We start from the raw sequence: 16,220 nt of genomic DNA, 5'->3' as shown, positions 1-16,220 counted from the left end.
GCTGGTCCACCTCTTTATCAGGGCCTGGGTAAAGCCACAGTGAACAAGCCCCTCACCTTTTTGGGTAGCAGGAAGCCAGTGAGGATGGAGAATATGTTGGGAGATACACTCAGGGTCCCAAAACATCCTAACCTGCTGGATGGAGCAGCAACCTGAACCTCATAAGGTAAAATGAACAGGGCTTAACTGAGAGATCCGGGCTCGGCTCCAAGGTACCAAGTGTACAAGGACACGGTGGGGAAGTGGTGGCTTTAGCAGAAGCATGTGTGAATAAAACTGAGGGTTTTCGCTGACAGCCAACTCCATATGAGTCAAATGAAAAGGCTGCTTACTAAGCGGACAGACTCTCAGGCTGCTAAATTGAAGGACTGAGCCCAGTGATTCTCCATCTTTTTTTTTTTTTTTAAAGATTTTATTTATTTGAGAGAGAGAATGAGAGACAGCACAAGAGGGAAGAGGGTCAGAGGGAGAAGCAGACTTCCCGCCGAGCAGGGAGCCCGACGCGGGACTCAATCCCGGGACTCCAGGATCAGGACCTGAGCCGAAGGCAGTCGCTTAACCGACTGAGCCACCCAGGCGCCCGATTCTCCATCTTGATATCAATCAGAATGGCCTGGGAAGCTCTGGGAACACTGTGAAACTTGCTGCATCCAGACCCTCTGAGCCAGGACCCAGGATGGGTGAATGGGGAGAGGGAAGGAAGGTGAGGAGTTTGGACTTCTAAAGAGCTTCACCCTTGGTTCCAGTGTGCAGCCAAGGCTGGAGAACCAAGAAAGACTCAGCCCCTTCTCATTCTTGGCACGCATGTCAGACCACAACTGAGATACTCGGGGACCTCAGTTTAGGGTGCTTTATCATGAGGAAACACACAAGCTGGAGAACATTTGCTGAAGGGCAGCGAGGATGTAGGAAGCACACAACACGCTGTGAGGACTGTTAGAGAAAATCGCAGCATGGAAGACACCGGTGGTCCCCGAGGTCCACCTTCAGATGCTTAGGCTTGTTCTCTGGGGTCCTAAAGGTTAAAATCTTAGGTGACAGTCTTAGGTCAGGCTTTTCATGAAACATTATGAGACAGAGATTTGCTTGTGGGAAGTTTATTGGGAAGTGCTCTCAGAAGCAACACAGCACACCTGAGGGAGGGAAAGAATCAGGACGGGGTTGGGGGGATGCGGGTAGAAAATGATCAACGATGCAGTCACCACAAAGGACACCTCTACAAGGAACTTTAGGGTTGAGATGACCCTTCAGAGGCAAGTTGAGGTGGCCCCAACTGGGGCAAGAGGACTGGTCCTTTGAACCCCTACATTGGCCAGATTAGCCCTAGGAAGGGCTCATGAAGTCAGGCAAGGCCCCTCCCTTTGGTGGCTTAAGGAATTCCCCGGGGAGAGACTCATCTCTCAGCCATCACCGGCCAGCACTTTTGGCAACATGGGGATAAGCTTCTTTGTCCCAAAGGCAGGATGTCCCAAAGGCACCATAGCGACCACAGTAGGACCTACCGTGCACAGTTCAGACCTATTCATATGCTAAGCTTGCTCTACCTGGAATCACTCCTCCAGGATTCTGGTGATTGCTTTCCCTGGGAAACTTATGAGAAGGTGAGTGGCATGAACTATAGCCCCCACTATTACAGCTTGTCTTGGTGACATAACTGATATTCAGCATCCCCCACTCCCCAACCATTACCCACTCTAGATTCTCTTTACCGTCAACTTGTATGCCTGTGGGTCGAGTTGGCTTACCTGGTGAAATGACTCAGATCCTCATTCCTAAGGGATATGAGCCTCTCATCACCTTTCTCAACCCTCTTTGAGAAGGTTGAGTCCTTCTCAAACCAGGCTGCTGCATTTGTCCACTTACTATCAAAATTGGGCAAGTGTGTACCAAGAAATAACCTAGTGGATGAACTGGGTGCCAAACATATTCTTCCCTGAACCCATTGTAGCAGCAAACCTATCTCTTCCAAAGGATCAGGGTCAAGTACATCTACGAGGATGTGACTCCGCCCCCCGCTTTTTTTTGGCCTACGGGTCTTTTGGCACAAGGAGTTTGAAGGACAGAAAGCAGCCATACTTCAAGTTTGTGGGATTCTTGTTCTGTCCCTTGGTGGAAATGTTCTACATCTGGGAACCAGATTCTCTAAACCTAGAGGGCCTCGAACTGTAGGAATAGGAACTGCAAATTCCCCCAAGAGGGTCACTGGGAGTGATGTTCAGTGGGGTTATTCCTCCTTTCACCCCTTGTTTCTTAGACCTCTCTATCATACCCATTGGACAACAGAACCATATTATAGTTATTGAATAGGGTGCAGGGTGTCCCATCATCTCTAAAATGGTCCTTCAGCTGCACCTTTGAAAGGCTCTTCTTTTACTCTGTCAGCTTAAGTGGGTGGCAAAGTACATGATAGTCCCAGAAGATTCCATGATCTTTTGCCCACTCTTGCTCTGATACTACATTATGTAAGGTTCCATGTCAGTAAATGAAATACTCTTTAAGCCCTCAGGGAATGGTGCTGGTTGAGGCCTTTAGCAAGAAAGAGAAATCTATATCCAGAATATATGCTGATTTAAGTCAAGATTAATCACCAACCCTTCCAGAGAAGAACAGGTCCAGTGTAGTCAACTTGTTACCAAGGGGCTGGTTGGCCATCTGTTGCTGGCAGGTTGAACATCTGGCAGCAACAATTGTAAGATCAGCCTTGGTGAGTGGGAGCCCATTCTGTTGGACCCACCCTTGCCACCATATACAATATGCCTATGTGCAGCCTCCCTCTGTGCCAACATGGCCAGTTTGTTCATGTGCCCATTGGGCCAATAAGAGTGGTTGATGACAGAGGCTGGCAAACTTCAGCTAGCCAAGTCATTCAATCTACTTGGTGGAGGCTCTCAGATGGGCATTAACATGCAATATATAGATCTTCACGTTTGGTGCTCGCTCTCAGAGATACATCCACATGTCTCTCCCCAAGATCTTCTTGTTCCCAATTCCCCAATATCACTTTTTCTAAGCTTCTAACCGACATTTGTACAGCCCATGAGCCTATACGTATTTTTACCCAGGGCCACTCTTCCGGGAGCCATGATGATGATTTGGGTCCCCAGATATCAATATAATTCAGACACTGGATGACCTTAAAATGTTTGGTCATGGATGCCTGGGTGGCTCAGTTAGTTAAGCGTCTGCCTTTGGCTCAGGTCATTATCCCGAGTCGGGCTCCCTGCTCGGCGGGGAGTTGGCTTCTCCCTCTGACCCTCCCCCCACTCCTGCTCTCTCTCTCTCTCTCTCAAATAAATAAGAATCTTTAATTTAAAAAATGGGCATTTCACTTTCCCCAGTGTGCAGTTACCCAAGTAAATGGCCATGGGTCCCCTTGGGGAAGGACTAGTGAAATCATTGCTGTATGGCCCTGGTATTACAAAAGCCTTCCTCCTAGGGACATAACCCCTCCTTCAGGCAACAGGTTCTAGATCTGAAGATTGAATCAGGTCTGGAAACTGGACAAGGTATTGTGACTTTATACTGGAGCAATGGCCGTCAGTCTCCTGGCCTTTCACTCTTGATTTCTTTTCATTGTACAGCTCAGCAATTTTGTGTGTGGTCTGCAGATCCTTGGAGGTCTCAGAGGCCATTTCAGAGATTTCAGAAGGTCAAAATAATACTAAGATGTTATTTGCCTTTTTCACTGCCTAGACATTTGCACTGATGGTGCAAAAGCCAGTGGTGGGTGAATCTTCTGGTACCTTAACAAAGCAAGGCAGTGACACCAGGGTGTTTTGGTTGTTCATTGTGAAGACTGACAGACAGAAGAAAGAAAGGAAACAAAGAGAGTATGGAGGGAGGGAAAAAGGGAAGGAGAAAAGAAAGAAGAGTCAGTTTCACTTAAGAATGTCCTTAATGAAGCAATAAAAATTGCTAAGTTTTATTAAATCATGACCCTTAAATACATGTCTTTTAAATATTCTCTGTGATTGGAGTGCAGCTCTTGATCTTGGGGTTGTGAGTTCGAGCCCCACATTAGGTGTAGAGATTACTTAAAAATTAAAAATCTATTAGGGGGCGCCTGGGTGGCTCAGTCTTGATCTCAGCTCAGGTCTTGATCTCAGGGTCATGAGTTCAAGCCTCACATGGGACTCCACGCTGGGCATGGAGCTTACTTAAAAACAAACCCAAAAAAATTATTGAAAAAATAAAAATAAATATTCTCTGTTATTAAATAGAAAGTACTGTACTGCACACAGAAGTATAATGGGTCTCTCTTATGCACCACTGAGTTACCAGCTGAACAATTTTTTCTCATTGAACACCATTTTCACTTGAAAGAATAGCTGGCAGATAAACTGTGGTTATTAAGACTTGGTTATTTGGCAGATGTTTTTCCTAATTCAAACCAACTAAGCCTGTCACTTTGAGGAAAACAACAGAGATTATTTGTGACTAATTTTAAAATTTGAACTTTTCAGTGAAAATTAGAATTTTAGAAAATTTAGATGCACTATCATGAGTTTGACAGAACCCAGTGAATTTTTCTGATATTAACAAATATAACTTTTAATATTGTAAAATGGATTGTATCAATATTTGAAAGATCTCTATAATCCGATGAGCCAGTTTTTCCAAATGACCACAGCAGGATGTTATAAAACTATGCATGGGTAGAAGAGCCATTCACAGTGCAGGGTAGATTAATAGACTTTAATGTGATTGAATTCATTGATATAGCTTCACATTCTACATTACAACCACCATTTAAGAAAATACTACTTGTTGAGTTTGGGTGTAGTCTCAAATCATGTGAAAAGGCTATTAAAATGCTTCTGTCTTTCCCAACTACATATCTGGGTCAGGCCAGATTTTATTCATATATTTTAACCAAAACAACATATTGCCAATTGAAGCAGATACGAGAATCCAGCTGTCTTCTATAAAGCCACTTTTAAGAGATTTGCAAAAATGTGAAAAAAGCCACTCTCACTAACTTTCTTTCTTCCATAAATATAGTTACTTTTCATAAAAAATATACTATGGATGTTAACATATAATGGGCTAATTTTTTTAAATTAATTGATAAGTATTTTATAAATGTCTCAGTCTTATTTCTAATGTGGCAATGTCAATAGATATAACCCATATAAACAAAAGCGCTTTGGAGACGTCAGTTTTCAAGAGTGTAAAGTGATCTTGAGACCAAAAGGTTTGAAAACCATTGGCATGGGTTGAGCAAAACCGTTCCCCGCTGCGCATCTAGTTTGCCCTAGGGCTGCTCTGTTCTATTCACTGTCTGCCTAGTTCTCCTGTCAGCACCCTCCACTGCGTCCAACTTGCTGCTCATCACCATAGCTGTACCAACCTCTGGATTCTATTATTTCGTGGTCCTATCATCTCCATCGCCATCAAAGGGCCAGTTCTGTAAATGGCCTCTTGCCGTCAGCCCTGGCCTACAGAGGACAGCCAAACTGAGCTTCTCCCAGTGCATTCCTCTTTGCTTTGATAACCAGAGTATCCTCTGGGCCTTCCTGCAGGACTGAAGTGGGTTTCTGGCCTTACACAGAGGACCGAAAATAGCAGGCTCACTTCTCTGAGCTTTTTGAGCCTTCTTCTACCTTTTGCTATGGCAGTTCTGGCATTTCCATTTCCCTTGGCTGGCCATTGTCTTTCTCCTGTACCCCAGATCCTTGTCAGGGTATTAAATCCTATTTCACTTGAGAGCGCTCCCATATCAATAAACCCTCCTCTTTTTAACCTAATATTCCGATTCAGCTCCCCGTGGATCCAGCCTATACATCCTCTCCTAACTCCTACCAATACATGTTGGCTACTTTTGTAGCTCCTTGCACTTATAGCCCTCTTCTTCCCTAGCAGGCCCCTGAACATCTCTGGCTGGGTTTTGTTGCAACTTGGCCCTTATTTATTGGTCTCGTAGGCCGAGAGAGAGGGAGAGACAGAGACAGAGACAGAGAGAGAGGCAACTTCCTTTGGCACCTGAGAGCAATTCCCAGAGACAGTGGGAGCTGTGAGCCATCAAGTACCCAACGCTTCTGGCAGCTGGAAGAATGAGTGCCTCCGCCCTGATCTGAGGGGACCCTCACTACAGAGACAAATTTCAGCTCTGCCTATGAGGCAGAGTAGAGCAGGGATCAGAACCCCCTAGGGTCAGAAAGACTCAAGTTTGAATTCTATCTAGCTATGTGACCTTGAGCAAATTCCTTAACTTCTTTGAGGCTGTTTCTTCATCTCGAAAATGGAGATAAAGAGTAACTACCTTCTAGATTGTTGTGAGACAAGTGAGATGAGGAATGTAAGGGCCAAATCTGGAGCCAGCACATAATAAGGGCAAGGATGTTGCTACTGTTATAATGGGTCAGAACTTTCTAAAGCTGAAAAGGCTGCCTTACAGAGCAGACAATAAGATACACCATCATGGATACTCTCTTAGTTGCCGCTGGAGAGGGCTCCACAGGGATGTTGTGGAGGAGGTTCTAGGGCCCTTGAGGGTATAACAAAAGATGACCTTGGGACCCATTCTGTCCCCAAGCTGCCTTAATTTTCTGATTTCTCTGACTGCTTACCCTTCCTTGGTTGGGGAGAGGCACTTAGAGAAGCATATTCACTTTCAGGCCACTAGGGGGCCACTGAGTTGCCTGCAACAGGAATACTCTAATGGTTTCTTAATGGCTCAGGCACCAGGGAGATCAGGCTCAATTATATCTGAAAGCATTTTGAGTTCCTAGGCTAAAAGACACTGTGTAAATCCAGATAATAAATAGGGCTTGTTGATGACAGGTTAAAGAATCTGGCACTGTTTAGTTTGGAGAAGAATAGGGTGAGAGGAATTGAATAAGGGCTTTGAGTATATTTATTCCTTAGCATAGAAAAGAGTGACATGCTGTTTTTCTACCCCACTGGGAACCAAGCAAGAAGAAAGAACTTTAGGGACGCCTGGGTGGCTCAGTCGGTTAAGCCGCTGCCTTCGGCTCAGGTCACGATCCCAGTGTCCTGGGATCGAGTCCCACATCAGGCTCCTTGCTCGGCAGGGAGCCTGCTTCTCCCTCTGCCTGCCTCTCCCCCTGCTTGTGTTCTGTCTCTCTCTCCGACAAGTAAATAAAATCTTTAAGAAAAAAAAGAAAGAAAGAAAGAACTTTACTTTGCAACAGAAGAAATATGGAGTACACTCAAGAAAGAGGATGGAAAGAGGCTTTGGGTTGGCCTTACCTGGAATCTTCCAAAATAACTCACCTTGGTATTGTTGATCTGATCAGTTCTGCCTGGAAGACCAGAAAACAGGGAAGAGAAGAGAGGACAACATCCAGAGACAATTCAGAGATTTTAACTCAACAGGCCACCCTGCTGGGCGAGCTCTGGACAACCTGGGAGCAAGGTTGGGGAAGGAGTGGTTGTCTTTTCCCCAGTTGCCCACAAAAGGCAATTAACATTCCAAATTTCTGATGTCCTTAAAATTTCTCAGAAAGTACAAAGGCAAGCTAGGCTATTCCTGGAAATAGCATCCAATTTGATGAAGTTTTAGAATATAAGTGAGGTTCAGTGGGGTGGAGTCCGGAGCCGACAACTAAGAAAGAATTCTTGAGACCTCTTTGGTGCAAAATGGTGGTTTATTGAAGCACGGGGACAGGACCCGTGGGCAGAAAGAGCTGCTGCCCCGGGGTTGTGAGGGGTGGCTGATTATATACTTGGGAGTTGGGGGAGGTAAGGAAAAGTGAGGTTTCCAAAGGATTTTTGTATGTTAAAGAAGACTCACAGGATACCAGAGGCCATTGATTTGCCATTGTCAAGTTAAGGTTGTTTTTCCTTCTAGTAAGGCATGAACAGTAAGAGAGTTGGGAGCTTCCTGGAGAAACATTACACTTTGCCCACTTCAAGTATCTGTCAATGGGCTGCAGATTATAAGGACATTTAATTGTATCTACATTCCCTTCTGGAAGCTAGGCCATTGATAGAAATGCTTTGTCCTCGTAAATTGCTAAGACTTTTGTAAACTGAGGGAGACTCCTGTCCTGCAAGACTGTGATCTCTGTCAGTAAACCATCTGTTTTTCCTTTAGGGCAGCCAGGAGTTCCTGCGCAATGTCCCACATACCACATGGGTGGGGGGTGTAGGATACCAGCTTCTGCTTGATCCTCAGCTAGCCTTCTGCTCCCTCATCAAATTGACCAGACTCACACCTGGATCTCAGGAATGAGAGAGAGAGAGAGGCTGAGTTATAGGCCTGTGGTTTAAGCAGCTGATCAACACCCTCAGCTCTGGTAGCCCTCAACTTCTGTTTGGCTGAGATAGCAGGGCAGGAGTGCTGGGAAGGAGCTTCCTTATAAAGGGACAGGTGTCTGGAAGGTAAAGATTCTTGTGGAGGAGGAGGGAAAATGGGAAGGGCAGAGAGGGTCCTGTCCCTCAGAGTCAGGAGCCAGGAGTCAGGCTCACACATGAAGGGGGGCTGTGTCCCACACAGGATCCCATCACCACCACAGTCCCCACACACCATCACACAGGCACAGTCTCACATACCCACTAAGACATCCCGGCAGTCCCCGCACACCCAGCTCTGGGAACACAGGAAGTAGAATTCAGGGAGGAGGGAACCTAAATTCTGGAAAGCCTTCTACAGAGGGAGTGGGGAGAACAGAAGGCAGGAGAGAGGAGGGCAGAAGGCCGAGGAAGGCACAGGGGAAAGTGGCTACTGAGACTCCAAGCTTGGTGAGGGGATGTCAGCACCAACCGGACCCTAGGGAGGACAAACCTCACAAAGGAATGGGGGGGTGGGCGGACAACAGCCCAGACTCTGAGGCCCAGAGGGAATCAGAAAGGGGAAATTTTCTGAGAGCCACTGGTTCAGTGCAACTCCTTGAGTCCAAATTAAGCCCAAAGCTGGGAGTCCGAAGCCCCCCAAAAGCGGGATCTCGGACCTGTTGCGAACTTCAGGACTGAGATGGGAGGCGAGTCTGGAGAGCCCAGCTTAGCACGTGGTTCTGTCCCAGAAACTAAAAGGTCTGCGCAGCGTGACCCGGGCTTTAAGAGAACAAGGGAGGAAATCGGGAAGTTTTCAGCAGAGCCCCAAAGCCCAGCCGGGGCCGGAGCGGGGGCGGGGGGGGGGGGGGCGGGGGGGGGGGCACGACCAGTTGTGACCACAGTGAGTGATCCAGGCTCCTTAGCTGCCTGTGCGGGATGTGGGCCGGGCCCATTAGGAGTGAAGGGGTCCAGGAGACCGGCTCTGAAGGTACGTGGATCGGGGCGCGAGCCGAGAGCATGAGCGTGTTATCACCCCAATTTGGGGGGTATACCGAGGCCTGGGGCCGCAGCCGTTGCTGCTGTTCCACGTGTCACTTCAGACAGTCTGGAGCGGAGGGTAGAGGCGCCAGAATTGACAGCTCCTTGCTCAGACCGCCCCTCCCCGCCCCCTTTTCCAGTTCCGCACTCCGCCCCAAACGGCGCCGTTCCCCTTTTAAAGAAGCGCCCGGGGCTCCCATCCTCGCCGCGCCAGCCCGCCCGGGGCTGCGGCGCCGTTGCCCTTTTAAGAACCAGCCGCCTTTAACTCTCTCCTAACGGGGCGTCCCGGCGGGGCTCGCGGCGCCCGACAGAAGCCCGCCTCCCCGCGCAGCACTTCCGGACCCTGGCGTCGCCCTTTTAAGAGGCAGCCCCCAGCAGCGCTCCCCCCGCCCCCTGTTGCCGGCGCGCGAGGTGGGGGAGCCCTGCTGGAGCGGAGCGCGCCGTCCGCGCGGCCACTGGAGACCGGGCGGCCGGCGGCCGGGCAGGCGGCGGCAGCAGCGGATGGGGACGCGGAGCCGGGCGGCTGTGGCGGCCGTGGCTGTGGCGGCGGCGGGGAAGCAGCTGACGGGCCGACGGCGGCGGCGGCGCTGGCGGCAGTGACTGATCCAGGCCCCGGCGGCGGCTGCAGCGACGCGGTGGAGGGCTGCGGGCGGGCGGCGTGAGGAGCGGCGGCGGAGCGCGGAGCTGCCGGGAGCGGAGGGCGCCGGGCCGCCCCTTGTCCAGTCCTCGCAGGCCGCCAGGCCCCCTCCAGCCGGGGCCGTGGAGCACCGGGGCAAAGGCCGGGGCCCCCCCATGAAGGAGCGCGACGCGGCCCCGGCCGAGCGGGGCAAGCCGGCCACCTACACCGGGGACAAGAAGGCGAAGATGGCGGCCAAGACCAACAAGAAGTGGGTCCGGCTCGCCACCGTGTTCGCCTACGTGCTCTCCGTGTCGCTGGCCGCCATCGTGCTCGCCGTCTACTACAGCCTCATCTGGCAGCCGGTGGGCGCCGGGACCTCGGGGGGAGCCGCCGGCCCGCCCCCCGGCGGCTCCAACGCCACCGGCCCGTCCGGGACTTCGGGAGCGGCGGCGGGGCCCAATGCCACGGGGTCGTCCCGCCGCGAGGCACCGCGCGACGCGCCCCCGCTGCAGGCGGCGCGGCCCATGTCTCCGGAGCCCTCTGCCGACAGTCCCCTGGCCGGGCCGCTGGAGCGGCCGCGGGGCCCGGAGGAGGACGAGGAGGAAGCGGCGGCGGCGCCGGGGAGTCGTTGAACCCCTCCGCGCCAGGGGCGGCCGGGAACCTTTCTCCCCTCCCCAAGCCCGGAGGCAGGACTTTGCAGCAGGACGGGGCGGGGAGCCCGCGGGAGTGACCCCCACGGGAATGAACGCTCTCCCTTCCCCGCAACGATCACTAGCTCGCCCCGAGAGCGGGTGGCCTGCAGCCCGATCTTCAGCCAAGGGACCACGATTCGCCGGGGGCTCGGGGTTTGGTCTTCCTAGGACCGTGCTGCGCCAGGGCCCTGAGCCATAAAGGGAATGGGGGGAGGGGTGGGGAGATCCCAGCTCCGAACCCTTTTTCGCCGCTAGCTCTGGTGTATCCTATGTGCAGGAGTGACTCGGGCTTTCCCCCGCAAGACTCAGGGGAAGGAGGGAGCTATAGGGGCTCTTTAATAAGCTGAAGCTCTCGGAAGGAGGGCACCAAAAGTAGTGGAGCTCAGGTATGTCAACCCAGTTGCAGTGGCCACAGATGCATTTAATTTATAGATCCCTGTATATAGTTGTTGACATATGCACTAGAAGCTATAATTACACAGAACTATATGTATCCTCCCACAACCCTGGGTAGCTCCCCACTGATGGGGTCATGCAAGTGCTATTTGCTGACCCCCAAAGTGCAGCTAGCCAGAAGGACACAAACACTGGTTTTTTTGTTCTTGTTTTTGTTTTTCATCACCCACTCTATTCCCCCTATTTCAGAAAGATAGGTTTATGACCCTAAAGAGTATAATCATCCTTAGACTTGAAAGGACAGTGGAAAACCTTAGGAGAAGTAGAAGCTGCTTAGGGAGGGTGGAGAACGAACTCATCCCCTCCTCTTCCCACCCTGGTGCCCCCACGGAAGAGGCTTCCTGTTGTGGCCCTAAGGATCTGGATATGGGCCAGGGAAGAAGGAAGGGAAAGAGCAATGCCTCTGTGCTTCAATCCTTGGCCGCCTCACAGAGTTCTTTTAGGAAGAGCAAGCTTTTGTAAGTAGAGTGGCTCAGAGTGTTTGTACTTTATTTTCCCCTCCTCAAGATCTTGTCTTGTTCCAGTAATCACCCTTGCCTTCCCTCTTTCCTGAGCCTGTAAGTAACAGTGTAGCCCTGCAATTAGGGTGAAATCTGTTGTGAAACCAGAGCTCTGAGCACGTTTTATGGTTCTGAGTTGCATTATAGAATCAGAAAGGCTATAAGGTGGACTTCAAGCTCAGGATTGTGCTTTGATGGCCGGTTAATGGACCCGCGTGGGAAAATTACACTGGTTTGCCTTTACCTCTCCTGATAAACCCTACTTACATGCAGCCTATACTTCGATGGAGATGAGAAACACCAAGGGAAGCGACATCTGTATGGTTCTGGGACAGCAAGAATTATACATCCTCAATTTGGATTCCATTTCCTTCTGCCACTTGCTTTTAGGCAGTTGAGTGTGGGTAGTGACAAGATATCAAACCCCTTAGTGTTTCCTTTTTGGGAAATGAGGCACTTTAAAAAAAAAAAAAAAAAAGACAAAAACTTATCCACCTGAGTCCTAAAACAGTTTGTCTCCAGTTTTCTGGCCTACACTCTAGTTAGCTCTGATCGAAGTTTACAGGACAGCAAGTCTTGCTTTAAGCCATGTTCTGTTGTGGGCAAGGTAACAGCAGCTGAGCTGTCATAGCCTAGGAGCAGGCTGGGAGCACCCCCAAGGTGTCTTGACTGGAGATTTCTGAGCAGCTGACGTGACTTTGGTCATTAGGAAGCCTTTGAGGCCTTTTTAAATTTTTGGTGGGGGTCTGGGGGTGGGGAAGAAACATAAAATGCCACTTTATAACTTCAATAATAGCCTGTAATTTATATTTATTGTGTGAATTTTTAGTCCTATATTTTAATAATTTGTAAATTGATCTCTTATTCCAAGAATCCTTTGAACTTGCAGGAGGACAACTGGGAATCCAGTCCCCTGTCCCCATCCCTGCATTCTGGACTGCTGAATCCACTTTGGGATGGATCAAAGAGTCTAGAGAGACCACTCGTAGGTCCAGCTGCTGGCCTCCTGACTCTAAAGCCTGCACTGGAATTGGGACATTAGCTGCAGCTCCAGCTGTGAACATGACCAGAGACATTATTTATAATTCAGCCATTTAAGATATACCTGTCCTCAAAAAGTCCTGTATATTTTTTAAAAGTTTTATTTTTCAGGTGAACAAAAATACATTCTAAGAACTCTACATAAGCCTGTGTAAGTTGACCATTTCTTTTTCGTACCCCTTGGGGAAGGAGTAGAGGTTGGAAAAAGAGCTGGTCCGAGAGGTGGTGGATGGATGTTGATGAATAGCTGTAGAAGGAAAAAGCAATTGCCCTGATGTTCTCTGTGCCGGATGGCTTGACTGAATTCATTAGTGAAGGGTAGCAGGAATGCATCTTAGTCGGGAAGCAGTCATGGGGTCAGATGAACAGTGATAGCTAGCTCAGCCACCTTTTACCAACCTTTAAAAACGTTTAAAAGGTTCTGCATTTAAAGGACTCTGAGCAGATGCCTAGCTGAGGACGCTAAGGGACCAGTGAGTATACATATTAAATTATTACACCCCCCCCCAAAAAAAGAGTTCTTAAAAACACCAAGCTGGCTGAGAGCTGGGGTGAGGATGAGCCACCTGATAGCATCACTGTTCCCACCGTTAAGCCATCAGCCCCTACTTAGTTCAAGAAGCCCTAGCACGGGGAGGGACGTGCTGATGCACCCTCAGTGGCTGGTCAGAGCTTTGTCTACAGGGGAGCAGGCGAGAGAGCCAAATGGCTGAGAGAAGGTGTAGGTTGCTTCAAAGGTGAGGCTTTTTCTCCCCCTAAAGCAAACAATAAAAGGCATGTGGGTGAAAAGGAAAATATGAGGGATTAGTTATGCTGCAAAATACATGGCACACAGTTGAGCTGAGCTCATTATCAGACAATGCTGCCCAGTACAAAGTGGAGTGAGAAGCCAGTGTCGGTGGGGCCCCCTGAGGCCTGCACTTCTCCAGAGCTGTTGGGGGGTAGCTTCTGTGCTTTTACATCAGCTTGTAGTCTGCAGGGGAGCCTGGAAAAAGTCCGCCCTCCTTTTATTTCCCTCTTCAGCCTACACAATGGCTTTCTGTGAGAGGGCTTGGTAAGGCAGAGCAGAAGGGAAGTGAGAGAGTTTCCAGGGTTCTTCTGGTCACCCCCCCCCTTTGTGTAGATGGTGACATGTGGCTTTTGCAGTCACACACGGCTTCACACACTGGACACATACGGCAGTGTGTGCGGCAAGGGCCTGCTGGCCAGGACAGGTTCGGGTTGGTGGGGAGACGTGGTTGGAACAGCTTTATTTTCACGGGTTAGACCTGAGCTGCAAAATTGCCCATCAGGAAGGAGAGGTCTGTGCAGAAGGGTTACTTTCCTTTAACTGCTTTGCCCCTGGACAGCCAGGATAATTTCCAGGTGTTTACTTCTATTAGAAGTCCCCGTGTGCATTTACTCCCTGGCAGCCTGAGGAGATCATCCTCTCTTGAAAGTGAAGTTTCGGAGGGTGAAGGATCAGGAGTTTGCTAAGCTGTTTAGACTGAGTTTGTGTTGGAATCCTCTCTTTCCCCAGTGATGCTGAGGAGCAGAGAAGTGTTTCTCTGAAGTTTGAAGCAGAAGAAATACTTTTCTTCCTAACAGCTCTAGATTTCTGCACAGTATGAGACCATAGCTTGGGAAGATTTTCTGTCTACCTTGTTTTTCAGTTTTCACCAGGGAATTCTAAGATACCATGTTCTTCAGTTGAGTATTTATATCCTGTTTTGAAATGCTGAGCGGAGAGCATCTACTTGTTTCTACATGTTTCTTTAAGGGGAACCGAAAGGTCAGGTCCCAAGCTTTAGGGCTACCACAGCTATTTAAAAAGGGTAATAATTGTCCTCCCCTTCCTGTCTGCAGAGAATGGAGGTATTTCTGGAATTGCAGTGCAATAACAAAAGGGCCACAGCTGTATACTTTTTTTTTGTCTCCCTCAGTGGAGGGGGGGTGGACCCCAATAGCTTTGCTTGTTTCACGGGACCAGCACTAAGCTCGGTGCCTGGCACATAGCAGTAGGTGCTCAGAGGTTGTTGGTCATCTGGTTGACCATTGTGTTAGATAGAAGTGGCCCTAGTATCAGTGTGGTGTCACTGTTGTAATCCATTTGTGTTCCCACATCCGCAGCCCACAGTCTGGTTCAGGGGAGTAGACGGCTAAAGAGAAGCCCTGCAGACCGCAGCTGCACCAGCCATTCTGCCCACAGTCTCTGTTTCCAGGGTGAAGGAGTTGGGCCTGGCCTGCCTGGCCTTTCCAGGCACCAGAAGTCCACAGCTCTATCCCATGCAGTGCTTAACGGGGGCAACATAGAGTACGTGGCCCATTCGTTGTCCCCTCTGTCCTGACCCTATGGCCCAATGCTGAGCTATAAAAATACCTGCTTTCTCGACAGTTTTTGGTCACATCTGTTTTACTTGCTGACATAGCTTGTGGGTTTCTGCTGCCAGAAAACCTGTGTTAGACTCTTTGTTCCCTCCAGTAGCTAATTTAAAAAACACACAACTTTTTTTCCCTTTAACCACACACCCAGACTCTATGAAGCTCTCTACCCTCAGTGCAGAAAAGGCCGTAGCTCCAAGTCCTACACTGTGTACATGAGCCACCTGGTTAGTAAGGAGCACCTGGGCAAGACGAGTTTCCGTACAGTCTATAAATATTTGTTAATATAAGGGACCAGGAAATTCCCACAAAATTCTCACCCTCGAGAAATTTACAGTCATGCCAACAAGAATCTACCTTTGTTACAGCCCTGTTTCCTTAAATTCGAGAATCTGCTTTTACAGTAGCTTTTCAGTTAAACAGCAATATGATTCTAGCTTGCCTTAGAATATTTTCCACGAACCACTACCATTAATCCAAGAACTATTTACTTAGTGCCTACAGTGTGTCAAGTAAGGCCTCAAAAGCCCCCAAACCGACTTGTCCAGGAAAACAATTCCGTTGATTACCAAGGCATTCCTTGTAAATCTACCTCTCTCTGCTCCCTCTGTGTTCAGATTCATGAGCCCAGGTCTCTGCCCAGCTTGTGACCTGGAGGCCCCCCTCAGCTCCCTGCTGGTAGTCTGGGCAGGATTGCGTCACGGCAGTCAGCCTCTGTGTGCATGGCCAGCTCACGGCTTCACGAGGACCCGGGGCTGGGGTGCAGGCCGTGGGCTCTAGGAAGGGATGCTGAACTGGAAAATAGGAAACTTGCAGACTTGGTAATGACCCTGGTTAGGGCCTTGGCCCTGCTTTTCCTCCTAACCCAATGGGAATTCGTGAGAGCGACTGGAGGGAATCGCTGTGACAGGGCTTGGAGATCTGGGGACTAAAAGTACCATGTATACGTAGGAGGTAATAGAGCTTCAAGTGAGTGTCCATCCCTTTGGGCAAAATGATGCCTGGAAAGAGACGTGAAGGGGCAGGTGGTAGACGTTACACCCCGCGCCCAGAGCATCCGCGTCAGCATCACCTCGGAACTTGTTAGAAATGCCATGTCTTAGGCCCCCTCCCAGACCAAATGAATGAGAGCTTCAGAGGGTGGAGCCCAACTTTGTGTTTTAACTAGCCTTCCAGGTGATTCTGACAGTAAAATCTGAGAACCACTGGCCCAGACTCTCCCTCTGATTCTGGAACTTAGGGTTTAGGTATTTCTGTTTTGACAGATGGCTACAA

General features: G+C 49.5%; 1 protein-coding gene across 1 annotated transcript; it reads left to right on the top strand.

Moving 5' to 3' along the window:
• The first annotated feature begins 9,482 nt into the window (after positions 1–9,482).
• Positions 9,483–12,729, top strand: INAFM2 (InaF motif containing 2). Its single transcript, XM_045900359.3, has one exon. It carries the CDS (start codon positions 10,069–10,071, stop codon positions 10,525–10,527), a length of 459 nt encoding a protein of 152 aa, XP_045756315.1. The 5' UTR covers positions 9,483–10,068; the 3' UTR covers positions 10,528–12,729.
• Positions 12,730–16,220: the final 3,491 nt, after the last annotated feature.

Source organism: Mirounga angustirostris, unplaced genomic scaffold, assembly GCF_029215605.1.
Source record: "Mirounga angustirostris isolate CCGP_5_RB_7025 unplaced genomic scaffold, mMirAng1.0.hap1 SCAF_9, whole genome shotgun sequence".
NCBI lineage: Eukaryota > Metazoa > Chordata > Mammalia > Carnivora > Phocidae > Mirounga > Mirounga angustirostris.
This window is presented reverse-complemented; position numbering and strand designations above follow the sequence as displayed.

Bases quoted from the DNA above. Each gene is read 5' to 3' on its own strand.
- INAFM2 (XM_045900359.3), top strand. From the start codon at position 10,069: ATGAAGGAGCGCGACGCGGCCCCGGCCGAGCGGGGCAAGCCGGCCACC.